Here is a 27,872-nt window from a genome sequence, read left to right as displayed (position 1 = left end):
TTATAAACATTTGAATTCTCAAATGCACTTGCATTACTGCCTCAGACACCATGCACTTTTCTTGTAGCCAGCTCCCAGGCAGCCCAGAGGACAGCCGACTGCTAACTTAAGGCCTGCCTCCTTCCCACAGGCCACACGACGGCTGAAAGGGTCAAAGTCTTCACCTAACCCACCTGTACAGAGCCTGACCGCATCCAGGGCAGGACCAGGTGCCACTGCCTGCTCTGCAGCCCTCAGGTGTGGGTAGTGACCCACACAAACTTCTTCCCAGACAGATTTCACAGTTTGGAAGGCAATACCAGAAAGCAAGTCTGCAGTGGTGAGCAAGTCCTGTCCCAGCGCTGCCCCACCTGGCCCTACACCAGAAGCATCACCTCTCTTCTCCTGGGCCACTGACACTTTTACTGAGAGCACCGAGCAGCCTGATTAGTAACAGCCGCCTATAAAAAGGGCATCCAACAATAACACAGTTGCCAAGGACACGAAAGCCAGAGCCACTTCCGCACCCATTTCTTCCCAGAGAAGAAAGCCCCCTTCAGCCCCTGCCAAGCACTCAGATCTGCAGCAGGAGGGGACAGCCTCCCCCAGCAGGAGACATGGCCTGCACCAACCCAAGGAGAAAGTCAAAGACAAAAAAGGACTCACTCCAGTAACAGGGAGCAAAGCTTCACCCAGAATCGGCCGACCTAAACTGGGACAAGGCACCATCCCAATAAGTCCGAGCCCTGTGGTCTCTGACAAAGCAGTAGGGGTGACCAGAATGGAATGACAAGTTCTCGGCAGGAATTGTTTTTTTTTTCCTGTTTGATGCTTCATCCAAATAAAATGTTTATAAACACACAGAATCATTCGTGCCATAACAGACCATGACCTGAAAGGGCTGAAGGGCCCCAGGCAAGGAAGACAGGCTGCACGGCCGCTGGCACTAAGCACAGCTCTTCCAATCTGCACACCCATTGCACAGCGTGGCCCCAGTACAGCCAGCTGCTCAGCACAGCCCCAGGGCTCTGACAGGGCTCCTGCACCCCCCAGCACACACTCCTGGCAGAGCAGCAGCTTTTGCCCCAAAATCTAAAACGCTAAAAATAGGGAGTGGAATCCAGCCCTGTCTAAGCACACATTTCTTTCTGCTCCTTCTCTTTACCCTGTTTTATCTTTCCAAGTTGCCTCAGCCCCTTGCAGTCATCTCCCACCTCACCCTGAACATATATGAATTTCTTTGCTCCTCAAAGAAACCAATTCCCCTGCTGTTTCCTGCCAATCCAGTGACACATCTTCCCTTATTGCTCAACCTCTACCCTGCTCACCTCATTAGTGGTGTTGCTTGCCTCAGGCATTTGGGTCCAATCACTCATTTCCAATGCCCAAGGGCTCTGCAGTCAAGGCTAAAGCCTCACTGAATACACTTTGATTAGAAAAACAGGTTTACTAAAAGAAAAAAACATCTATTACAAAATAGTCTGGCCTGATCCTTTCACCATCAATTCAAGCCAGCTACGATGAACTGGATGGACTTTTCTAATTCTAGGGATAAACTTCTGAAAACAAGAGCATTTGGAAATGTCGCACTGAATGTGCACGGCAAAAAAATATCTACGAAGCTAAATACATATATCTGCACACACATTTCCAACCATCTGAGGTTTCTGCACCAGATGGGCTACAGGAACAAGCTACACTACAAGTACAAACTTCACAAAGTTTATATACTCAACTGCAGAAGAAAAAAAAAAAAACAACCACAAAACTCAAAAGTGAGTTCTTCAGACTCACCATGAACTTCAGCAAGGTCTCCTGCAGGAAAAGTTTGCTTAGTTCCACTGGCACAACTGCATCAGCAAACTCTGTACTGTAGAGTGTGAGCACCTGAGCAAAACCTCTATGTGTTGCAGACACACATCCCCTTCCAGCTAAAACCATACTCCTGACAAGGTTTTCAGCAGAAATGTCTGGAAAAATAATAAAAACTAGTATGTAAAAAAAAAATAAATAAAGCTTCCACAGGACATCTGGCTGAGGGGAGCTGCAATACCCCTGTTGTTTCACATACCCGTCTTCCACTACCTGTGTGTGCCACAAAATCCCTTGCACTGCACAGAACAAACCATCTCATTAACAAGTTGCTTATACTTGGCATCTTTTTAGTCTTTTTTAAGACTTGGCTCCAGAGTAGTAACAATCAACCCAAGACCTCACTGAGATGCATATGAAGTTCAAGTCATTTTTTCCTGCACATGCATCACTACATTTACCTACATGGAGCCAGTTGGTTGAGAAGAAAATGCCAAGTCATGCAACTGTTCAGTAATGTGATAATAGTATTTTCATAATGTCATGTTACAATCCCTAAAAATACTTTAAACATGAGATTTTACTTGCTTTCCACATTTTGCAAGTTATTGTAATGATTCTGCATACTCAGATTATGCTTTAAAAATGCGTTTTTCTTCAGTTATGCCCAAATTCTCAACATAACCACTTTCTAATTGCAGTCTAATTAGACTACACTGTGATTACACGTTGCATGAAAAAAAAAAATTCTTAAATCAACTTTGGATTTGCCACCATTTATCTGAATTTGATGTCATTCTTCTGTTGACTGAGAGGAAATGAGAAAAATCATTCTTTAGAACAGTCAATTTGCAGGAGAATTTTCAGCTTTTGAGCACCACATCTGGAACAGTCACAGTTTTGTCCTGAGGTCAAGGCTGTGCACCTTTGTCATATGACACAAACTCTTCCATCTCAGGAAAGCCACTACAAACTGAAGATGCTTAATACTAAAATTGACTAGGTTCTTCCTCAAACTGTGATTTCTGAAGGAGTCTAAGAGACTGGGCTGTAAGGCACCTCAAAGTCTTTAGAGAGCATTAATTTGACACATTTTTATAAGTTTCAGGGAGCTGCTGCAAGGAATGAATTCCACAATAAACAGCACAACAAGGAAACTGGGAAATTGCCACACATGGAACAAGCACAAGTGCTGGTGCCAGGTACAGAACAAAGGCTTTAACACAGCAAACTGAACAAAATTCCTGCCATAAAGTTTCTGATTCAAAGACAGGGTGACATAATTATTTCTGTGGTGTCTCAGTGAACAAGTTATGTTTCAAAAGACCACCAGAGAAACATCAGATGTATGCTGAAAAAGAGAAAATAAAAGAACAGGGTGGGCTAATACAGGTAAGCAGAGGCTTTTGAACTTTATTTAGATGATAGACCAAAAGACAGAGTAACAACAGAGACCAGAGACAGCATCAGAGGCTGGATCAAGAGGAGGCAGGTCAAGACCAGCAGCGAGGGCACTGCATTCACATTTACTGAAAAGCCAGAGAAACCTCCTTTTCTTTGTGGAGTGAGTATGGTACGCAAAGGACTTAGAACCTAATTAAAAAATAAAAGGGTCATAGCAGATTTCAAGGTGGTTAGCACAGGCACCTGAGCAGACAGGGTATTTTCCAACTGTGACAGAAAGCAATGGAAGAAAGTTGTGTCAGAAAGGCAAGTACCTTGAATTTAAAGGAGCAACAAAACATCAAATAGAAAATGAACCAGAGAGAACACAAAAAAGGTCCATTACAGAAGCACATTTTCAGCATCTACCATGTACTTAACAGACAAAAAAAGACCACCTTCAAGAAAAAATAAACAGTGCCAAAACTTGAAGTCCATGAGATTCTAGAGGAAAACGTGGCATACAGTGTGGGGGAGAATATCACTTCCTACAGAGATACTGAAAAGAAAGCAGCGTATTTTTGTTAAAGGACATTTCATTTAAAGGACACAAATCCAAAGGTTCAGACAGGAAATCTGGGAACACATCCGAGCCAAATCTTAGGACAGAAAAACACCCATTTTATGCAGAAGACTTCTGTTGGTGAGAGCTGCAGGCAGACCATACTTTGGAATGATGATAAAAGCCTTCCAAAAGCATGTTAGAAATGTCTGCAAAGGAACTCTTGGTGGGTGATGTGCTTAGACATGACAGCTTAGTAAAAAAAAAAAAAAAAAAAAAGGAAAAAAAAAAAAGATACAGAGAAAGGCAGAGAGTAGTGTGCATGTGCCCTGACAGACCAGTCTGTACTAGTCACAGCACCACGGCTGCTCCCCTTGCCCAAGAACTGCTAACAAGTGCAAAACATTTTTTATTATCTGCTGTTTCTCTGAATGTTTTCCAAACACATCATTAGCAATGCAGTGATAGCCAGTTTCCCGTTTGTGGGACTTCTCAGAAATCTGAAGACAAGATTCGCTCTTTGTGTTTCCCATCATGGTTACCACGTGTGTCTTGAGACAGTGTTGTGGGTGGCAGATGTGGGCGAGATGGCACAAGTCAGAGGAAGCGCAGAGAGCTGCCCTCTTGCCAAAATGGCACAACCTCCTGTCTCAAAGACACAAAGGCTTTCCGCTGGTATTTGCATTATTAATTAAAACCTACAAAATGGCTTTGAAATGAAAAATTCTTGTTCTCCCCACCCATGGTGACATGATGTCTGTCCCATGGCTGCTGGTGGGAGCAGTGGAGCCACCACTCAGAGCTAGACGGGGCTGTGATCCCAGGACTCAGGACTCCCTAGGGAGTTACACCTGTCATAGGCACAGGGACAGTACAAGGAACTCAACAAAACCACTCCCAAAACTTCCAATTTCAGCAAAAAACTCTTAACAGGATATTGGGAAGGTGAAAGACTCCCCACTGTGAACACAGAGATCGACACTTTGCTTCCCTGAACATTCAATCATCTAAAAGCAGCTGCCTGTGTATCTCTTCCACATGGCCTGGTCAGGAAGTTGTGGAATTTGGAAAGCTCCATTACAAACAACTTCAGAGGCATGCTAATCCCTACCTCATTCACCATGCTGCCTGAAAGATCCCTTTCTCTGTCCCTCTCCCTGAATTACAGCACATTTTAAATATGGTGAGTTTGGGGCAAAGTCACTGGCAAAAATCACTGTATGTCTCTTAACACATGCGTGATTCACACAGCCAAGAGTCTCTGGCCAGAGACTTCAAGACCACTTCATTCAACACTTGCAAAAAATCCTCCAGGAATCTGGATCTGAAAAACTAAATTTTAGCCTTTGAGAAAAGTTACACACAGAATGTATTCCTCAATGTACAAGCTGGCTTAAAATACATTCTCATTTAGTGATTATCAAAAAGGTCAGATTTTTGTCTACTATGGCCTTTGGCTCCTGCTGTAGAAATGGAGAACTGTTGCCCATCCAAATCCAGTGTCACTTCTCCAACTATACTAGCCCAACCAGAGGTACAAACCCACATTAGCTCAGCTCTTGCAGTAATGTTCCAAGGTTAAACACAGTTGTCAGGCACTGAGTGTATGAACTCAACAATATGACCCCCCAACCCTGCCACAATATGCGAGAGTATATTGTTGCACAAGGTGGACCTCTTCTGGTGAAAAGCTTGTGCTCCAAAACACCTGGTTCCTTAGTCTTGGCTAAGTAGAAGTCTGCAGGGATCACAACATTACACAGCTTCTTTTAAAGAGTAAGTAAAGCACATGGCAGGGTGAGGGGGAGCAGCAAGTCAGGATCACAGAGCACAAGTGTGGGTCCTTACCTCAAAGAGTGTCAAACTTGCATCGTTCAGGATGATTCTGGGAGGTGCAATAACTGAAGTTAAAAAACAAGTTACAAAACAGGACCACCCAGCAACCAAAACAATACATTCAGCAGGTATGGGAGGGATTACTGCTCTTTAAAGGAGTGACACATTCATGCTGCCCCCAAAGGCTTTTTATTAGGCAGAACTATGTAGCTAAGTGAGCAGGTCACGCCTTCTTGGCATTCTGAGGCTGTATTTAGGGAAGGAATTCCTCCCCAGGTCATACCTCCTGGCATCACAAGATTCCATATGCACAGCTAGGAACAGGCTTTGCAAAGTAAGGCCAAATATTACCAATAGCACACTCACACAAGTAAAATGGCAAGTCTGCATCTGCAAGGTGGTTCCTTATAAAGTCTCTCAAAATGCCAACTGTAGAAAAAGGAGAGAAAGATTTGCTGAAGTACATTTGTTTCTTCAGATGCTGGACAAAAAGGCTAACCTGTACCAGAAGTGCCCTCTACAATGTCTGCAGATTGGCTTTTCCCCAACACTATTACAAATATCTGAGGGGGGAAAAAAAAAAAAAAAGGAAAATAAACACCAAACCCCAAAACCAAACAAAACCACAAAAACCAAACCAAACTTCACCAAAATAACCCACTTAGACATGCTGGTTCCTTAGCAAAATCTGTGGATGCCAGCTGAGCTCTTCCTAGCAAATCCAATAATAGCTGCAAGATTTTTAGGTAAAGCTGCTTCTTCTTCCTGTTTGTTTGTTTGGCGCTTTTTTTTTTTTTTTTTTAATTTTTTTTATTTTTTATTGGGGGGGACAGGTGTTTTTATCCCAAAACTGTTTAAGCTTTAACATAGAGGAAGTGCCCAGACTCATCTCAGTGTGCACACGGTCTGCACACAAACAATGGAACATCAGCTGGGACAGTTTCCTGAGCACATGTATGTTGCCATCAAGTAGCCTGACAGTCTCCATCAAGCAGTCCTGGAAATAAAATCCCTTTAACTAAGTTAACTACCCCAGACCCTTTTCTCATCCACTTCATGGGCCTCGTAAGAACAGCGTTAACTAGCTTCTGCTGCTTGTTCAGAGTAGTATTGCTCTCCTGGACAGCAGAAATCTGACCAGAGCCATTCTCCCGTCATGAAGCTAAAGACTGACAGGAGGTTAGCTGCAGCTTCACAGGCTGCAGGGGAGATTGCTCTTACCAGTTTCACTAGGATGGAAGAAGCCCTGCAGAACATGTCTGTCTGGAAAATGGACTCTTAACACCACCTAAGTCAGAGGCAAAGCACATCAGGTCAGTTGTGCACGGCCGTTCAGTAACACCCACCCTTGGCTTAGAATTTTTGAGCAAGTTTGTTGTTGTTTGTTTTGGGTTTTTTTCTAAGTGGGGATATCTGAGGTATTTACTCGACAGGGGCAGAACAGCACACTGGCTAACCATGACTGTGCAGCTCCTCAGAGAATAAGGGCTGTCGGGTTTTCAAAGGCTGTCAGAGCTGATCCGTAGAAACAGTCCAGTGCAGCAGCATTGATTCAGAGAGCAGGAGCTCCCTGGGTGAAGTGGTGCACAAAGAAGAAAGTCACCCGTGGACAGATACAGTGTATCAGTATCTTGAAGTGTCCGTATTAGCAAGTATTGTCCCACTGCACATCTGAAGGAACTCATACCAGTCTATTTCCAGCATTGGTCAGAACACACTTAGCTTACAAACTTAGTATATTTTTTTTTTCAGTAAGACACCAAGGACAAAAACTGCATTATGATCATATTTACAGACCAAGGCATCTCCAATCTGTAACTTCGTTCAACTCACAACGAGATACTATCAAAATGTAGGAATTTACAGAGGAGAGGCAGACAGGGAAGCTCAGCCACACGGACTGATGTGTGTACAACATAAGTGCTTGAAACATCTGTAAGAACAGAACAGGAGCTCTACAACCTGCCACTCAGTCGGGACAGCTGATTTTACAGGGCACAGCTGTTGTGCAAGTCCCATAAACAATTACTAGGGATAGGAATTTGAGAAGTCTCACTATCAATAGCTCAGGACCCTCTTGATCACAACTGATTCCCAGAGTTACTCAACTTCCAGGCCAGGACCAGCCAAAAGGATTGGAAAAAGAACAAAATCTACCTTTGGATAACGCTCTAACTTCTCCTTCAGCTGAGCCTCCCTCAAAGACTTTGTCATCAGTGGAGCTTCTTCCAGGCGTTTCCTAGATACATGAGAAGAAGACAAGCTGTCATTTCTGTAATTTAAAGATGTATTTTTATTTTATTAAGAAAGCAAAAAGTCCAAGAAAGGCTGATGAAAACTGCTCATCTGTTCCATGTACTCTGCACAGCATTTTCCCCACCTCCTTTGGCTCCTACCCCAAAAGTCACATACATGGAACTACTGAGCATCAGCAACAATACTATGTAAGATTACTTTTCTCCTACAAGTTTAAAAATAAGTTCACAGATAGCAGCAAAGACACTAAGAAGAGTAGGGGAGTGTTTGCTTTGACTACTCAGGAAGAGATAGGCTTATTAATCCAATAAAAGAGAGGTTAAAGTTGGACATATTACTCCAGGGAGGGAGAAGAGCTACTGAAGCTGATGCAAGAAATGCTGGTACAAGAATTAATGGGTATTGATTAGCAACAGGGAAACAAAACAAAAATGAGAAGTTTCAGATAATTCAAGAGCAGGCATTGTAGACTGGTGTTTTGAAGGGAACCTGTAATCTGCCTGTATTTAAGATGTAACAATCAATTCAAGAAAACAATTATATGTTTTTCTGTAAGTGAAGAAATAAGCTTAGATCCAACAGATCCCATGTTCAGCGTTAGGCTTTCTTCCTTGTTTCCACTGAATTCTGGATAAACAATTCCCTAGGCTCAATTTTGGCAAAACATCCGATCATATAATTCTGCACAGCTATTTGCAAGTTAATCTCTTAACCTATCAAGCTTGAAGGATCTCTATTTCTAAGAAACACCAAGGTATCTCAGAAACAGCTGCTGAACAAAACAGCTACAGGCTTACTGTCAGCTGAACACCACATTCCAAGATGCCCTGAAAGTGCCAGCTCACAATCTGCAAAGCAAACATGGAACTAACCTGCTCCACTCCCCTGAGTACCAACTGCTGATTCATATCAATTCTCAGCTCTTCATGAAGTCAGAATTAAATTCTAACTGCATTTTTAAAATTGTGTTGCAGGCAGCTAGTTTTTGTTAGGATTCACCAGGCTGAGATCAGAAGCCAAGTGGTATCAGCTTCATGTGTAACTTGCCTTTGTTTGTCCCTGGCTGTGAGGGGACTAGGGATTACAAACATCAGCAAATTTGAAAAGCAGGTCTTTTTTTCTGAGGGGACTGTATTCCAGTAACCCCCAGCCAAATGATCCTACATTTGTAACACTAAATATTCCAGACCCACAAGAGGCAGAGCAATTTTCAGGGCAATCTGTGTACTTATGTGGATTTCACCAGCCTGTTGAGGAAAAAAAACAGTTCTAAGTAAGAAGTTTAACTCACACTTGGTTACAGTATAAAGTAGGCTACCCCACAGTTTCAGAGAATGCTTGTCATGTTCACAGGAATGATATGATCCACTTGAAACTAAATATATTCATTAATTTATTTATGAAACATATAGACAGCAAAATGCTGTTGTAACAGGGAGGCCAGTTTATCTTATTCTGAGATTTTAGTACAGAACTGGAATAAGAGAACAGTAAAATCAGGAATATTTGATGACAAGCTACTTGCACAGTGAGACGCATAGTTAGCCCAGCTTCCTATATGTCTTCTCCCTCTTTGTGTGTGTTCTAAATGTTCCCATGGTTGATTTATGGCAAAGTTTGATTTTGCTTTATTTCCACTTGGGTAATGTATCAAAGTTGGTCTTTTCTGATGAACTCTAATAAAAGGTTAGTTCTGTTACTTAAAATACAAGGTGTTTCTTACTGGCTGAAAATGCTACAGCACTACCAAAGTCAGTGGGAGTTACTCTTATGAAGCTGGATTCATTGTATTCATATATTCGTCCATCACAAGTTACAAATTCCATCGATTTTATTTCCTAATAGTTAATGTGAAGTCAGATCAAAACATATAGCAGGAGGTCACCACTGCTTTGGGCCTCTAGCAAATATGAGCGTATCTAATAACAAAGGCAGCGGCATCTCCTCCAGAACAAGAGAAGGAAAGGAAGAAAAAGAGGTGGGGTGTTAAGTGGCTCTGAATAACACCCTGAAACGCAGAACACAGAAATAAATCTCTCTTAATCCTTTCTCTGGGAGGGCTCATCTCTTATTAGGTTGGGGTTCCCAGATAAACCTACCACCACGCAGGCATCACAGTGATCAACATGCAGTGAAACCATCTCCCATGCACAAGTGCTCCTCCAATTCACACAAGAACATAGGCTCTATCACAGAAACATGGTACAGCCCCTGAACTCCAACGGCATAAAGGGCAGAGACTGCCAGTGCTGAATACCTTTACCCAGAGATCACGGCCAGCAGCAGATGCACAGTGTCCCTCTGCTCACAAAAGGATATGGAGCAATCTCAGTCGCCAGCAGAAAGGGAACTTGCCTCTCACTCTGCAGCTGTGCCAAACGTTTCCGTACATCATCCACTGTGACTTCAAAGAACTCATCAGGAAGCTCTTCTGGGCCAGTAGGAAGGGGTTCTAGGAGGTCTAGGTGACATACAAGTGGCTCTCGTTCTACAAGCTATAGAATGAAAATGAGCTTTGGTTAGTCTTAAATGCATTGTTTTACTTATGCTGTAAGGCCCCTGAAAGAAGTAAAAGGACTGTGTGTGCAAACTGAAATGCAAAGACCAGTGCAGAATTCATGCCACCAAAATCAGACTAATGACACACAGGTTGTCAGTACTCCTGTCCCAAAACCAAAACCTACCTCTGTCTATTCTACTCCAAACCTCTCAAACTGCAATGGCTGCTTTCCTGTTCTGCAGGCAGCACTCAACTAACACAGGTGCTGCTCTCCATGCTGCTGACTAGAAACTGTCCTTTTGAGCTCTTCATCTGCCACACACTCCTCACTGGCATTGTACCTTCTGTTCACTTCACATTCTCTTGCCACAGAACCAACAGCACCAGTTCCCAAACAGGGCTCACTCCCCTTGTTCATACTCTAGAGAGCAATCCTTTGTTTTGGTAAGGTAGTTTTTGACCTGTTGAGTTCTTTGAACTGAGCCACTGCAGGGTCTCACTGTACACGTTTCAAATTGTTAACCTGGGTTCTGGTGTGCAGAAAGCTCCCTCAGAGAGTGGAAACCTTTTGGTTTTGCACTATGCAAGTACTTAGGGCTGAGATAAGCCTTTGTTCCAGTTCACTGTATGCATTAGCTGCAATAAAGGTACAGCTGCTGAGGATAGGCCAGGATTCAAGCAGCACATGAATCTCAAACAGCCAAGATGTCCCCCTCAGGGGCAGAGCAGGACACAGGCAGTGGGTCATGCTGTTCCTTGCCTCCTCCCCAGAATAGGAAGCTGGATATCATGATAGCAAAAACCTTTCACAACATTGTGTCCTGGCCTATACCTGTGACTCCAATTATTTAAAAAAAACCACACAAACCACCCCACACACCTCTAAACCACCACCACCAAACGAAAAACAAAGCCCACAAACTCACAAAAAACCCAAATCAAACTCCAGCCTCCCCCAACCTATTAGACAAACAGCATTTGTTGCCTCTGAAGGGCGTGTGACATTACGTATCACTCACAATTTAGAACTGGTCAGACACTGGCTCCTACCCCCTACATCAAAAGCAACAGTTGTGTCAGAATGTGAACTTAAACTACTACCAGAGTCAAACACACCAGAGGCACTTACACTTATTGGTTCTTGAGCAGTTCAAACTTTTTAAATCATAGAAATGTGTAAACACACAAAGCCTGAAAACAAACTGAACAGTGTACTGCAGGCTACAAGAGATGCAGAGGGAACCTGTCGATGAATGAAGAGCACCATGAGAACAAGAACTTTGGTAACACAGCATTTCTTTACAGGCAGCTGTCAGCCTAACATAGCTTTAGGCCCTACGAACAAACCCAGTGCCCATTTCTTCTCCCCTTATTCCCTCATACACTCTTTCCAACCCTATTTAATGACCAGTCCTCTCTCCATCTGTTCCATCCATGCTCCCTTCCCCCAAGCATAGGTCCCTGGGGAACAGAAGGAGTCTCCTCAATTGTCAAAAGCGACAACACAAATTACAAGGCAATGTTCACTCTGCCTGTGGGCACTAAAGGGTAATTTGAGAAATTAAAAGAGTGAGGTTGTGTGGGTGGGACCCTTGGCTACTTTTAGAAAGTTTAGCAGGGTCAGCTCTAACTAGCGGGTGAAGGAGCCTGATTGCAGCTTTGCCGGGGCTCAGGGGGAGGAATGCCCAGCACTGCAGGAGAGATCCCAAGTGTCCAGTCACCCTCTTGCAAAAGGCCAATTGCACAATGGTCTGAACTGCCGCCTGCAGCTGGTTTGATAAGGTCAAATCAATGTCAGAGGCCCAAGGAGAATTAATCAGGCCTCCCCAGTAATCAGGTATACTTCAATCTCCTCAAACAGGCTTAAGCTTTGTTTCATTCTAAACACACACATACCAAAAATAGACCTTCCAAAAAACAAAGGAATATCGTATGGCAAGTTGTGAAGCGCACTGGGCTACAATGGGGAGAATTCCAATGTCTGCACTAGCAAATCCTAAACGTACAGTTTAGTATTGGGTATAGCAAGCAGTGTAGCTAATCCTAACACAGCAGGATTCCACAGGGAAAGCGTCAGACACTGCCAAAACCACGGCAGTAGCTACAGACCTCAGCCAAGAGATCAGGAATCACCAAAGAGCAGAAGGCAGACATACACCCCAGTCCTAACCCACCCTCTTCCTTGCTGCGTGTTCACCGCTCCAGAACACTCTCTGTTAAACTGTCATCCAAGTGTTGCTTTCCAGACATCTTCGTTCAAACAGACACATCTCCTAGAGCCATTCCCCAGCTACAAGAACTACCTACATGCTGCAATACAAAATCCACTACTTCCCAGCTATAAATGCCCTCCTCTTGTGTGATTCCCTGCAGGATACCCGCACTGCCTGCACAGACAAAGCACAGGCAGAATCCAGAAACCTCCTTCCCATAGTGACTTACAGAAAGGAAATGGCCAGGTACATCAACTCTCCTCCCAATCAACTACACATTCAGACTCTTCTGCAACCGTGACAAAAAGGAACCACCTCCTGCAGTAACAAATGGCCACCTCATAGCAGTTTCTACTCTCCATTACGTAACTCCAGAGGAAAGGAACCTGAGCATTTTGCTGTCAGATTTGCACCAGAAATACCCTTCAGGAGCCAAAGATGCTGCAGTATGGTTCATTCTTTGAAGTCTCAACTTCCACTACCAAAGCTGAGACACCAGGCACTTCTCACCAGTAGGCTGAACCCATCTATTCACAGCAGTGCCTACCAGGGCAGTCTATGTGGTACAGCCAGGTGTCAGGGAGAAAGCAGTTCACTCTGTGGTCACCATCCTACCCCAAGTAAGTGGGCAAGCTGAGGAAAACTTCTATTTCATTTTAGGTAAAGTAGTGGCTATTGTGATTGCCACAGCAGCAAGCTCTCCCTGGAGAGCCAACTCCTCCCCACCACCTCAGGGAGCTCTAATCTCATGGGGAATCTGGTGTAAAGTTACCTTCTAATAATTAATGTTCTGACATCAAAGCCAGCATGCAGCTGTCTGTAAACCATCTTTAGCCCACAAAACGAAGGGACGCCGGCACAGATTTTATCCAGCCTCTCTCTTCAGCTTCAAAAACCACACACAGGCAAAGCATTAATGGGAAGATTCTTTTACAAAAATGGACCTTTGATGTTTAAAAATAATTTGTTTTGTTTTGGGTTTTTTCCTCAGGACTGAAAAGGGACAAAAAGCAGATGCCATGTGGCTATCCCTGCTCTGCTCTTGCTGCTGAAAGCAAAGAGAGCGGAGGATGGCAGGAATGGAGGAGGGAACAAAATGTAATCAATCAGCAGCAAAAGCACCAGAGATCAAAGGGCTTGAAAGCAGCAGTCAAAATCACATGCTGTTTAACACGAGGGGAGAACCCCCGCAACAGAATCTGCAGCTGCTTCCAAAGCTGCTCTCAAGCTGGAAGGGAGACTGGCTCCAGAAGTGCCTGTGAGTGGTATGAACTGGACTGCAATTCTGAGGAAGATGCCGGATCATGGGAGTCCTTAGGCTGCTGCTGCTCAGCTCTGTGCCCAACAGCACAACTTCCCATTAAGCTGTGGCTAGTAGAATGGTAACATGGGTTCCATTTCCCCCATCAGCACATGGAGATGTAACCGTAGCTGTAGATCTGTACTTCTGACAATCTACCACACGTCACCAAAAGAGTTAAACTGCAAGTCAGAGTGACTACAGGCAGAAGGAACTCTGAGAAAGCAGATGTTAACAACTACCAGCATGAGATACTGCTTTTACAATAGCTTTACTATGGAGATCCACATTCCACAGAGAGGCTCAGAGAAGAAATCTGAGCACACCTTGCAACCTAAGAGTTAGAAACTCTGCCAGTCTTCTCAGATCTTTGAAGTCATGGGATCAAGTTGCAACAAATATTCAGACCACTTTTGCTCCTACAACAAATTAGAAAAGTTCTTCCTTTCCATATGTAAAACTGTACCAAGCTTGTACCTTTTGTGTGCCCTGGGAGGTAAGTCAGTTACAACAAGCAGTGAGCACCTCCAGGGTGTTGCACAACACAAGTCTGACTAAACTCTGCTCATCTTTAGCAAAACTACACAGCAAATAGTGATTTTTAAAATACAGACTAGTACCCAGGGCTCAAGTGATAAAGTGGGCATTTGTTAATGAAATCCGCATGGAATCTGAGGCACAGAGATTGAGGCTCTTCTGGACTGTGCTGTTACTGTAGTTGTGTTGCCTCCATTATAACCATTTGTCAAGGATACCTCAAGGTTCAAAGCTTTGCTTGCCTCTGGACAGTAAATACTTAAATTCCCATCCTTTATATTTCCTGTATTAAATTGTCCAGAATTCAGTATCTCCTTACTGAACTCTTGGCAGAACTGTATTACACCTAACCCTGTATTATGGGGAACAATTCTTGAAAACAGAAAGAGCTTTCTACTAATAGGAGCTCAATCTCAGGCAAGGGAGGATAAAAAAAGCCCTGATTGCAAACAATTTTTTTCTTACCTGATCTTGCTCCTTTTGCAGTTCTTGGCTGTTCTTGGACTTCTTTGGCTTAGAAGGGCCTCCAGGGCTGGAAAAAGTTGTTGGCAGCTTTGAAGATGGCAAATCTGACCCAAGAGATGGTGCAGCTATGGAGGAGTCCACCAGACGCTGTCCATCTCCAGAAAAAGGGACAAATGGGGTAGACTCAGGCTCTGGGGAAGGCCACTGCTCCTCTGAGCTGGCATCAGATTCTCTAATCGAGTCTTGCTTGTCTGCGCAGCTGTTTAAAGGCATGGCCACATCCCTGTGGTCCAAGTCCTTTGGGAATGTGTTTGCTTGAGGTAGGGGCACATCCACTGCTCCTCCAGTAGAGCCTGGCCTCACTGTCAGCTCATTAGACTGCACCGTGGCACCCACAGCTTCTTCCTGACCAGATGAACTGCATTTCTTCATGACAACTCTTAAAGAAGACATCAAAAGGAATAAAAACAAAATAATTTATCCTAATAGTACTGCCCTCCGCATTCTCAACATGAACATGACACAAAAAGGACAGCTAGATTCAAATATACCCCTAATTTAATGATCTGCTTCTTCCAGGCACTCAAAAAGAACAAGCTCAAATTACTCTGAAGTTAGGGGTGGGGGGTTGTGCAAAAAAAACACAGAACAGGAACTACCCGCTCCACAGGAAGAAAACTGCCTTCCAGGGAAGAAACAGCAATGGGTTGTAAAGCACAGCTTCTAGTAACTCTGGCCTTCTGCATGTACTGCAAAGAACTGGCTTGAACATCACAGAAAGGCTGTCATTGTGCCCCACCTCACCCTCCCAAACTGTCAGCAGGAGGCACTGTGGGCACTGGGAGTTTAAAGAGGCAGAGGATTGTCCCCTCAGAGCTACTTTTGACTTTGAACTGCTTCGCTCGAAAACAAAGAGCAAAACAAAAAACAAAAGCAGCAAAGAAGCCCCTTTAATCTGCACATGACTGGTCAATGCCAACATCTGCAGCTGTGGGAAGCACATCTGGGCAGCAGTTTCAGATGAACAGGCAAGTGCAATAACTACCAAGTGCCGTGGCATTTGTCTTTTTGAACTTTTTCTGGGCTTTTACATTTTATTTTCAGTATTTGAAATAAAAAAAGTCATCACCAGAGTGGAAAAATAAATAATCCAAACTTTGCTTCTCCCAACCTGATGATGGCACTGCCCCCTGTTAAGCCAAGAGACTTCAGTGTGGTCTTCTCTAGGGCATCTCTTCCTGATACCTGCAATGGAGGAAAGTAACAATGGCAACTGCCTACCTGGGAGAGCATTTAAAATGCTCTTTTTTGAAAGAAGCCTCTATCAAAACAAACACTACACAGCACCAAAGCCAGCTCAAAACACACTCTTTCTGCAGTTGGAAATGAGACCTGTTTTCACCTGTACTGCTTCACCAAATTCACTGCCTATTAAAGGACCTCAAGGGAAGATGACCTACATATATTCCCATCCCATACACACACAGAGGTCAGATCTGACCTTGGCAAAGCATTATTTTTATCACAGAAGTTAAATCACAGACACCACCTCAGAACTGACAGACAGCAGATTTCATTACATCCCCCTCCCATCTGCATGTAATGACCTGTTCCAGAATAAAGATGATCTGTCCACAGAGGTCAGTGGGAAGTGAAGGGGACAGCCAGGGAGAGCAAATTCCATAATACACACATACAAAATATTAAACAAAACATTAATAGCAAAAGATCAAAACACAGAGAAAAGCAAATATTTATTAAAATGAAACCACTGTTTTGACTCAAGCTTTAAAAGAAGTTGGAAAGAAAAACACAAACAGGTCATTGAGCTCATTTTATGGGCTCAGAGGTCTAAACGGCCCAGGGTTATATTCCAAGAGAGCTTTTTTCCATACAGACACATCATGCTTTGAAAAGACCAACATTTTTCTACTTCCCCTCTCAAGAAAGTTCAAAAGAAACACTTTACAGGTTGGAAAGCAGAGCTGAGTTTTTCTTATTTTTTAGGGACAGAAGAGAGTTAAGAAGACACTGCTGACTTACCTCATCTCGCATGTAAACACAGACTGGAGAGAATTCACCATGCTGTTCCATAAACTCCCTGCAATGAAAAGCAAAATAGTGCAGCATCTGCAGAATTATCTATCCCTTCCAAAACCAAGGTACAGCAATAGTAAGAAGTGAAATGAGCTAGCAACTCTCGCTTCCATGTTATTCCAGCAACAATCAGCTCACTGAGTCAGTACTAGTGAGGAGGTAAAGAATTTGCTCCAATGAATCCACTGTTCCTTAAAAACAGCTTTGAAGGTTTAAAATCAAAGGAGAAATAATTAAAGTTAATTCTGAAAATAGTTGATCTTACTAAAAAAATTTGAGCACATCATTATTCATGTGGTTCAGTACCTGATCTGGAATGTGACTTCATAATACTTCTTTTTAATCTCTTATCTCAGTTCAGTTGTTTATTACAGTTTAGACTGTCCTTTATTTGGGGACAGGTCAGTTTCTTTCCATGCATGCATAGCAACAAACACAATGAAATACAGCTCTAAAGCAAATAATCTGAGGGGGAAAAAATTGCCTGTCTTAGTATGAGACATATCAAGAAAAAAAAAAATATGAAAAAAAGAAACACCAGAAGCTTGGAGATTCTGGAGCTCAAGGACAAAACAAAGCCAAGGAAAAGGCTGCTGCAGTAGACAAAGTGAAGATCAATCCACACTTAAGCATATCAGTGAGGCAGGACACATCAGAAATGATGCAAATCACTGGCAGGCCATCTGCAGAGGAAGCCCTAAGTGAAGGACTATTAGCATAGAGAAAGGGAAAAAAATAGCCAGATGCTACTCTTCCCATTTCCCTCTAGATAGGCAATTCTGAGGCATTCAGTAGAAAAGAAGCTTTATTATATATTCAGTTGATCCAACACAGAAGATGGATGGAGAAAAGGCAATCACTGCCTGTCAGAGCAAGTCTCAGTTCTCATCCATCCAAGACCATGCAACTTCAAAAGAAAGGACACGTGGAAAAGCCTACAACAGGGTGTTCTTAATGGGGAAAAAAACAAAGAAATGGTGGATAATCACAATTTGGGAGGGGAAAAGCCAAGACCCAATGGAACACGTCCTCACCATATAGACCCATAAAGGAGCAAACTGATTTGCTTTCATAACAGTTTTGTTCACCTTTCCAAAACTGTTTTCCACTTCAATCCAAGCAACTTTCAGGACTGAAGAGCCTTCTAAGAACGTATGGAAAATATCTGAACTTCACGACCAACACCGCAAAAGTAGAGAAGAGTCATAGTCATCGTCAAAACTGCCTTCAAGTGTGCAAGCTGCAATCACTTCTATCTAAAACAGTCTACACAGCTGCTGAAGCTGCCAGACAGGCAAGACTGGGAGACAGAAAAGGTACCATTCTCCCAAGTCTAACACTAAAAGAGTGCCCTCAACCAGTCTCTGCAGAACAGCCTCCATGGAAAGATCCCCCAGAGACTTGTTTTTGTGAAGCTCTTGGAAGCCAGCAGGCTCCTCCTCCAGCTGCTGCTAATCCATGACATGTATTCACTGAGGCAAGCACACACATCAAACACACTGTCATTTCTTTGATGTGCTGCTCTTCAGAAGGGGAAGGCAAGCAGATTAGATTCCTTCATGTAGCGATGTGACAGGGCCTGTAAACATCTTGTGCAAGGGCTGCCGCACGCTGAGAGGAGGAGCAGCCTTCCAATAGCTTCCAGACCTTCTCCAGACCCAATTAGCCAAGATGGACACTGGAAACCCAGGGGAAATTCCAGTGGATTTAGAATACTTCCCCTCACGCACTTACAACAGTTGAGCATTCCAGGAAAAGGTTTCCAGTTGGAAAGTCAAAGGAAGGATTCAGCAAGTCAGCAACTAGCTAACTAGTTAAGTCAACTGAGTCAGTGGATACTGAAAAGCAGCACAGCCCATGAAATCTATACAGATGGCTATAAGTCCAGCCTGTTTTGTGATTAAGTCACACACAACATCACTGCTGCTTGTTGAACTTAACCAAGTTTGCAAACTCCACCCAAACAGCTGAGCTCAGCTTCTGGAGAGCAGGAAAGTACAGTTGTGTCTTATGAACTGAAGTTAATAATGCTTAGCACAGTGTAGCAGTTAAAATCTGAAATGCATGTTAACTATTAGTGCTACAATAACCTGTAACAAAAGAAACCACTCCAAAGGAGCAAAATTATATAAAAAGCTCAAAATTTAAACCAAAGAAATAACCAACCAATGTGCAAGAAAGCCACACAAAAGCTGTTTGTCACCATCCATAATTATCACCACCAGTCCACCAGTTCCTAAACTACAACAGCCATTCTTCTCCTCCAAGAGGGCACAACGTAAATAAGGTAGAAGGGCCTTAAAATACCCAGTAAAATCATACCTGGGTTTTCTTGCCTCTCTCCTTCATCAAAAGAAAAATAATTCTTTTCCCTCCAGCATATATATGAAGACTGTCCCTTTTGACTCAAGAGTAAAAGCCACAGTGTAGACCTGTTCCCCCCTAGCCATTAAAGATTAAAAGAGAATGACAAGCAAGACTCACTTGTATCACTTTAGTCACTGGACTACCTCAAGCACTTCCTCAAACTATGGTTTAATGATACAAACATTGAGAACAAAACCTGACAAATGCCACTCCTACCCATCTGCTGCTTCCGCTTGTGGATCCTTGTTTCTAGACGTGCTGTATTACCTGTCATACAAACCCTTAATTGGGTTAGGAAACTCACCTACCTGGAAGATAATGTAGGGAAAATACTGGTTTTCAGCTCAATCAGTTACTTAAGCCAATTCCCCATAAAGCCGCACACACAGTAGGAGGGGAGGTACAGAGGGCAGGAAGTGAGGACCTGCTGCTCAGTCCCAGGCTGCTACACAGGAGATGCCCCAATCCAAACTCCCTGCCTTGGGCCAGCACTAGTCACTCCATTGATACTGTCCTGGGCCTGTCAGGTAGCTGAACTAGCAGAAAACTAGCAGCACATCAGTGGGAGGCTGGAAGAACTAGCTCCTTTCCCCCAGAAAGGGCTCTGGAGCAGGTCCATTCACCCAGTTCAGCTGTACAGCCCCGACTCCATGAGGTACCATCAGCCAGCCCAGCCCTGTGCCCACATGGCTCAGGCCACTTCCACTGCAGAGCAGAACAAGCAACTTCCAACTTCAGTTGAAGTAATTTACTCTAGTCCATGTTAGTCTAGTACTAACACATACCCATAACCAGCCATTTACTATGGCTCAGCTAACAGGGGACAACTCATCATTTTGCATCCTATCACTGTATTCTAACCACCCTCACTAATGACAACTCCCTTCACATATTTTCTAGCTCCACAGCCTCACAGACTTCAAAAGTCTTGACAAAGAAAGCTACTGTCTCCTTAGGTGAGTATTTAATTGGCTTGAGAAATTAACAGGGAGTTGTAATTTGCACAATACCATATCACAGCATCTGTACAGATGAGCAAGAGATTCAACTGCAGCAAGACAACAAGCAGAAGAAGAGGAATATAAGACAAAGAACAAGCTAGAAATACAGGATCTGAAAAACAAAACAAAACAAATTATCAAGAGGAAGGTAAAGACAACTACACTAGAAAAAAAAACAACAACAACAAAAAAACTGGAAATTCTGTTCAGAAGAGAATGGCTGAGACAGCTTACAGGCTTTAGCTTCCAAGCCGTGACAAAAATAAAGGAACTGTCTTTGGAAAACAGCTTATTAGCTTGACATTTCAAAGCAGTACAATATTTTTAAGTCAAAACTTCAGATGAAAGCACTGAACATAGACTAAAGAACCCACGTCTATATTCAATAAATATAGGACCAGCAGTCCTTGCATGTAAATAGTACCTAATCAGTCTTCTGAAGATTCCACATTAGCCTGCTGAAAGCTCCAGATCTGCTTAAAGAATCTGCACAACTGCAAGCCTTGAAAGCAAGAGCAACTTGCTTAAAAACCCCCTCCACCAGGTGGAACCAGCACAGAAGCACAAGGTGATCAAGATAATCTAGGCTGCCATCTCAACTGTGGCAGTGACTTGACTTGAAACACCTTTGTGTAGAAGCCAGGTGTGGCAATACACCCAAGCAGTGTTTCTTCTTAGTCTGAGCAGGTTGTTACCAGTTTATGCCCTGAAACAGGGGCATAAGAGTCCTTCTCCAGGAGTCAAAAATAATAATGAAACTATGGAGCATCAAATGTGAAATAGGAATAAAAGTGCCTGTATTGTAAAGGAATAAAAAACAGTCAAATAAATGCAAGTCCTACAGATTTGCAGGATTTAGCTGGATCACTTTAACAACAGCTTCTACTGTCATGCAGAGTTCCATCCAAACAAGTGTCCTCTCACTGCACTGCTCACCTGATCTTTGCAAAATGGTTGAGAAGTTCCCACAAGGTCTGCTGGCAGAGAAAGGTGTCTTGCAAACGGGAGCCATCATCTAACTGCAGTGCGATCCGAACCTAAAGGAAAAATACACCAAATTCACCTGACACCTGAATGAGAACTATCTGTCCTGGGTTGCCCATCCCCGCTTTCACTCTCTGTATGCTTCCATTTTGTGTCTGAGTCTGGCCAGGAGCTCCTTGTTCATCCATGCAGACACTGTGGCATTTCTGCCTGGCAAACATTCCTGATTTGTGGGAAGGGACAGCTCTGTAGCGTGGAGGAGTCGATCCTTGAACATAACCAGCTTCTTGGGCCCCTTTTCCCTGCCATATTCTGATTCGAAACATATAGAGATGAAGTCCTAAATACTGTGTCATCATAAGCAACTGAGATGTTTTGTGTTTCACACTAGCCAAAACTTTACAGCAAGGGTCCTCACAGCTATACAAAATGGTTTCCAGTAGCCCAGGCAGGACTGATCAGCTGCACACACTGAAACCCCACCCAGAGCTCTGGCACCTCCAGCATCGATCTGCAGAACAAACCATATCCCTGCACATCCACAGAGGAGCAATGAGAACAGCCCAAATCTATCCTTGAGCCACTGAAGACCTAACCAACTATTATCAGGCCAAAAAGACTACACGTGTAATTTGCAACTCACACGCAACCACAACATTTTGACATACAATTTTAGAGTGAATTAATAAAAACAATATCTCAAACATAATTCTGGACATTCAGCTATCCAGTTCTCAAACACGTGCAGAAAAAGGGAAAGGACAGCTAACTGCCTGTTCTAACAGGCCATTTCCAGCCTGGAATATGAACATCCACATTCATTAGCAAGTGCTCACGCAGAACTTATATATCCTTCAGAGAATGCTACTAAAAAAAAAAAAAAAATCCCACACTCTGAGGACAGTCCTGAAGAACTTGAAACTCCTGAGGTCCCAAGGGAAAAACCTAGCAGCTGACCAAGAGATGGAGAAGTGCAGAGCACTTCAGGTGTTATCTTTACCTTTTACACAATATTCAGCCTTCTTTTTCAAAATGTCCAACTCCTAAGTTTTCCCAATTATTACACCTGTCTAAGACAAAAAAAAAAAAAAAAGTCCTATTGGATAGCACCTGGTATCTCTAGTGACCTACAGTTTCTTGAAGGCCACAGAAACTGGCGTTAGTCAGAAGTCCAAGAAGGACATAAACCTGGGACACGGACAGACATTTTCTTTGATTCTTGTGTTTTCATGTGTCCTACCAACCATCTCAGTGATCCTCTCTGTGTGATATGTGTGAGAGCACAAGGGGGAAGGGAGAGAGATGGGAAAAAAACATACACCACACAGTCTAGCAATCAGCTGTGATTTCCCTGGAGAAATGTGTTTGTCATCTGCCTTGGCTCCTACCAGTCCTTGCAGGACTGCAAGTTGTGATCTGCTGGAGACAGGAATTTTTCCACACAAAGGAAACAGTGGCATCATCAACAACTAGCCAACAGAACTAAGTTGTTTCATCCAGTCACTAACACAGCCTCCTGGTTTCTCCTGTGCTGGAAACAAGCCTTGGATTATTCTCAGCTACAGCAGAGTGATGACAGCTGACATCACCATTCCATAAGAATCCAGCCCAGAAATTCAGACTACCAGTTGCATCAGTTTTTGGGCAATGGTTCAAAGCTAAGCATGTCACGAAACTCCTGTTCAGTCAATTAGAAAAATATTTTTTTAAATCCCAGGCTCTCTATAAAATATCAGCAAGACCAGTGACAACTATCTTCTGAGTTTACAAACATATGAACAAAAAACTAACAACTTCAGTTGTACTGGTGGTACCCCTAGACCACCTGCCATCACAATGGGCATTTGTTCAACCCTTCACTGAAAAACTGTCTTGCAAGAATCAATAGTTTTTACATGTGAAGGCAAATTCAAAAGCATTCTATTTTTTAAATATCAGATTTGCTGATCAAACTCAGGATTTATCAAAACCTGTGCTCTATGGCTACAGGTAACTGCTACCAATGCACCCCAGGAAAGAACACCTACTTCCATCCATATTCTCTCAATGAAAGAGAAATAATAAAAGGCACAGAACCAAATTCAGCCCAACATTACAGCAGCCAACCTGCGTGACTGAGTCCACATCTCAGCTCCCCTATATTTGGGCATAATGCTCGTGTCAGTTCTAGTCACAGCTATCCAGCTGTTTTAAACTTCCTACAGTATTTGACACGTTCCCCATGGCAGGGAATTCTTTTGGTCAATTGCTCTGCACAAAGTATTGTTTTTATACTGTCTGTAAAATCCTTCAAAGTGAAATATCTGCTCTTAGTTTAGGAGACAGCAACTCTGTTTAGGCTGCCCCCTTCACAAGCCAATCCACTCTATTGTCTCAACTCCACAAAACAGCTACGAGCACTCCAAGGGAAGCCCCACTTCTGTAGACTCTCCTGTCAAATACAACAGTGACAACTTCAACATTTGCTAGCTCTTCTCTTCTGTGATCTAAAGTAATGGTTCCCTGTTAAACTCCTCTCCTACAGTACACAGTCCTTCTCACCCTTTATGATAGGCTCCATGTATCTTCTTGGAAAAGGCAAAACAAAACCACTGTTTTCCTCCAGTACAATACCTCCTAAACTGGATGCAAATGTCAAATAAAATCTCCACTGCACCATTTTAACACCACTGTCCTCTGGAACTCCATGTCATCCCGAGTTTTTTTTAACTGATAATTGTAAGTAGATGCTACCAGCTTGTAGGTTGTTGTAGTTTTGTTGGGCTTTTTAACTAAATACATCACTTGGGGCACAAACTTCTTTCTACCAAAGTCAGAAAGAAAACATCAGTGTCAAAACAAAGCACATGGAGATTTTAGAGAAAAACATGGACCTCAGGGACCCCCAAAGCTACACTGCACACCCACAGTGAACTAGAGCAGATTCCAAATTCACCTCCACTACGAAGTTCACTTTTCAGTGTATCCAACAGTTTATCTCCGTGACAAAAAAATACCTCTAACACAAATGGGCAGACAGATATTAAGAGCTTAGCCCTAATAAAACTAAAGCTTTCACAAAAATTGACAATTTCTATATGAGGAAGTCAGTAAGAAGAGATGACTGCTAGCGATAGGGCAGTTTTCATTCCCAGGCTAATGAAGTAAGATCATACATTAGTTTTACCACATTTACGCTCATTAACACCTATGCATTGTTTTAAAAAGTATACCTCCAGTTGTTATCATGATATACATAAAAGATGTTTAAATCTCCTAAAGGTGACAATTCCTACAGAACAGGGCATTCATAAGCCCTTTGCAAATTACACTGAATAGGGACATTAGGCAACTGCTGAACACAACACACACTACAAAACATTCCAAAGCTGTGTGACCACACAGTGAACAGGAATGCTGGGAAAGAAGCAAAAGACAATCCTGTAAGAATTTAAGATTTTAGTCAAAAATTTAGAGGTGGGTAACAGCATCTGAAATTGGGAAAGACAGCTAAGTAAGTAGCTCAACTGCTGAGCAAAGTCTCCAGTGATGTTTAACTTCCTAAACATTCATGACTACCAGTTTTTCAGCTCCCCAAAAGATCTTCCTGTTTCCAGCACAGCTGGAACTACACCATCACACTGGCTGCAAGTAAAGATCTCCAGCTGCTAAATTACCATTTTCCACCACACCTCAGCCAGCCTTTGACTGGTCTTCCACTCCAGCATTGGCCAAGCCTAACTATCCTCTTGCTAATCAGATTTGATGGATGAATTCCAGCACAACTGGTAACTGAACACATTGGGTCACACCATGCGATGAACGTACCGTGTTTCCAGCTCCCACTTTACTAGAGACTGGGACCATCTCCAGCTTGGCATTGTTGGGCAGTCTGGCAAATCTCCACTGTAAAGAGAGATCCAACACACTCCTCTGAAACCTAAAGAAGAACACAGCTCATGAAGACACCAGGAACCATCCCATACCACCTTCAGATCGCTTCAGGGACTGGCAACAATGTGAAGTCCAAGAGAATTCCTGGCAGGCTGACTAGAGGCCATACAGCACAAAATGCACATACGGTAATTAAAAAAATAGCAACTAAAATTATTCTGCATGCTAAAAAAGCAGCAGCATGTAAAGCTCACAAATCATACATTCAAGTATGTTTCTCCTCAGGCTTTAAAAGATGAATAGCAACTACCTATATATTCAAGCCTGGTGTTCACTGTTAAATAAATGGTAGTTTTTTTACTGACACTTAGACGAATTACCTCTTCTACCCTGCAAAAGCACCGAGCCAAAGCACCAGGTAAGAGAGGAGGAGTCCTGCCAGCCTGTGAGCTAGTACAAGGGCATGTGTGGGGAGGGTCATCTTCATCAAAGTGACACAGTAACGGCACCGATCCCAAAAGTGAGGGAACTTGGCACAGGGGAATCAGGAGAGATTAATTTGAACAAAATAACTTTGTTGGAGAAGAATCTGAACCATAGCTCGTGGACCCCTCTCCGCAGGGATGACTGTGGCCAATTTCCTCATGCGTTACCTGACAGGAACCACTCGGCTCAACCACGAAGGCTGATCGCGGAGCACAGCCCAAGGCCCCGGACCCTCCCAGACCTCCCGCAATAGCTGCGCACCCCTGCCCAGGCCCGGCCACTCTGCCCGCAGAGCCAGCGGGCCCGCCGGGCTCCGCCGCCGCGCCGGGCCCCGGGGAGGCCCTTGGGCCGCCGGCGCCGTTCGCCAGCAGGCAGGCCGCAGGCCCCGGCCCCGCCTGGCCCGCAAGGCGGCGAGCGGCCGGGCAGCGCGGGGCCCACGCCCGGCCCGGGGGAGCAGCCGCAGGCAGGGCGGGCCGGGCCGGGCCTCCCCCAGCGTCGCGCGGCGCAGCCTCCAGCCGCGAGACTCACTTCAGGCCGTACTCGCCGGGGCTGCCGCCCTGCTTCCTGCAGACCTCCTCGAGGATCTGCGGAGAGAACACAGGCGTTACGGGCCGCCCGCGGGCCTGCCGCCGCGCCCCCCGCGCCGGACCCACCTGGAGCAACACCGTGCTGGGCCCCACCCGCACCGTGACCCGCCGCCCGCTGGGGGCCAGCACCGACACCGCGGCGCCCCCCCCGCCCGCCGCCGCCATCTTCCCGCGCGCCGCCCCGCCCCGCCCCGCCCCGCGCGCGGCTGCGCTGCCGGGCCCGGCGGGCGGGGACGGGCCCCGGGCCGGCCGGGAGCGCGTCCCGCACCGGCCGCTTGTCCTGCTCTCCCTTGGGTTTCCAGCGTCGGGATCAGCCACCAGCTCTCTGAGGAAACAGGGCAGGCCCGCAGCCACCGGAGCCCCGAGCGCACAGCCCTCCCGGGCGGCCGCGGCAGCCCCGGCCCTGGCGCTCGGGTGCCGAGCTGCGGCAGGAAACCTCCGGCGGGTTGAGCTCCTGCCCCTTCCCCAGGCAGGGACGGCGGTGACTGGAGACCCCGAAAGTACCTCGGTGTACAAGACAGGAACTCGGCAAAACATCAAAGCTATTGCAACAATCACCTTCAGAGAAGAGGGAGCAACTTACTGTGTTCCCATTGTCAGACGGGCGTCTCTGTAGTGTCACGATGAGGACACCGGTGCCAAGACAAACTAGAGCATCCCCCTGCCTTCAAAAGCCATTTCTGGGGGAGAAAAAAAAAAAAGAAAAAGGTTGATTTGCCATCTCATGATTAGTGTTGCAGACTCAGCCATTCAGATGTGATGCCTGCAGCTAGGGAACCAAGATTATCTTAACATTTTAGGACACAACATTTTCCGGATACTTTATTTCATGTATGAGCTTCTCCTTCACTCCCAGCACCACCTTTTCTGCATCAAATGTGTTCTCAGAGATTGAACTACAGCCTGTTTTGTTTGCTATCATAAAAAAAAAAACAACAACAAAAAAACCTTTTTGTTTGGGTAACCACTGGAATTTATTTAGCCTAAGTTGTTACCACATGCCAAATATTTTCTCTACTTCTATATTTATCATATACATTAAGTCTAAGTCCCCACTGCCACCCCCAGAGCCCACAAAAATGTCTGCTTTGCTTGGCTTATAAAGGGAAAAGATCCTTTTAAGGAAAGACACTTTTGTAAAAGATAACACTTACTTGTCTTTACCATATCAGCTGTGTGAGAGGAGGAAGAAAAAGAAGGCAGCTCCAGGGAGAGGTTGGAGCTGCCCTCCTGTACTCAAAGGGGCTCCAGGAAAGCTGGGGAGGGACTTTTACAAGGGCAGGGAGTGATGGGATGAGGGGTAACAGTGTATATGAGAAATGAAGCTCTTTCTTTTGAGGGTGGTCAGGCATCAGCCCAGGTTGTCCAGAGAATCTGTGGATGTCCCATCCTTGGGAGTGTACAAGGGAGGCTGGTGCAATCTTGAAGGTGTCCCTGCCCATGGCAAGGGGGCTGGGACCAGATTATCTTTAAGGTCCCTTCCAACCCAAACCATTCTGTGATTGCATGAAAAAGAGAGGATGGGAATTTCAATGATGGAGATTATGCATGTGCATTCTGGGGTCCACCCAACACCATAAGTGCTCAACAAGGTACCGTAATAAAGGATGTTCTAGTATATAATGCATAACCTA

General features: G+C 44.3%; 1 protein-coding gene across 5 annotated transcripts in view; it reads right to left on the bottom strand.

Annotated features, from left to right (window-relative positions):
• Positions 1-26,840, bottom strand: part of ASPSCR1 (ASPSCR1 tether for SLC2A4, UBX domain containing) — a 37,229-nt gene extending 10,389 nt beyond the window's left edge. Inside the window, exons 1-13 of one of the 5 annotated variants that reach the window (XM_051635102.1) lie at positions 26,305-26,403; positions 26,180-26,235; positions 25,100-25,211; positions 21,245-21,345; positions 16,887-16,944; positions 16,015-16,088; positions 14,844-15,282; positions 10,184-10,323; positions 7,730-7,811; positions 6,794-6,860; positions 5,939-6,001; positions 5,585-5,637; positions 2,445-3,384 (exon numbers count right to left, since the gene is read on the bottom strand). In XM_051635102.1, coding sequence (XP_051491062.1) covers positions 3,205-3,384; positions 5,585-5,637; positions 5,939-6,001; positions 6,794-6,860; positions 7,730-7,811; positions 10,184-10,323; positions 14,844-15,282; positions 16,015-16,088; positions 16,887-16,944; positions 21,245-21,345; positions 25,100-25,211; positions 26,180-26,235; positions 26,305-26,403 — 1,524 coding nt within the window. In that variant the 3' untranslated portion in view covers positions 2,445-3,204. The other 4 variants (XM_051635105.1, XM_051635103.1, XM_051635101.1 and 1 more) reach the window with 4 other exon arrangements.
• Positions 26,841-27,872: the final 1,032 nt, after the last annotated feature.

The sequence above is a fragment of the Apus apus genome, chromosome 17 (genome assembly GCF_020740795.1).
Source record: "Apus apus isolate bApuApu2 chromosome 17, bApuApu2.pri.cur, whole genome shotgun sequence".
In the NCBI taxonomy this organism is placed as follows: Eukaryota; Metazoa; Chordata; class Aves; order Apodiformes; family Apodidae; genus Apus; species Apus apus.
The sequence above is the reverse complement of the archived record's forward strand: the minus strand, read 5'-3'. Positions and strand labels throughout refer to the sequence as shown.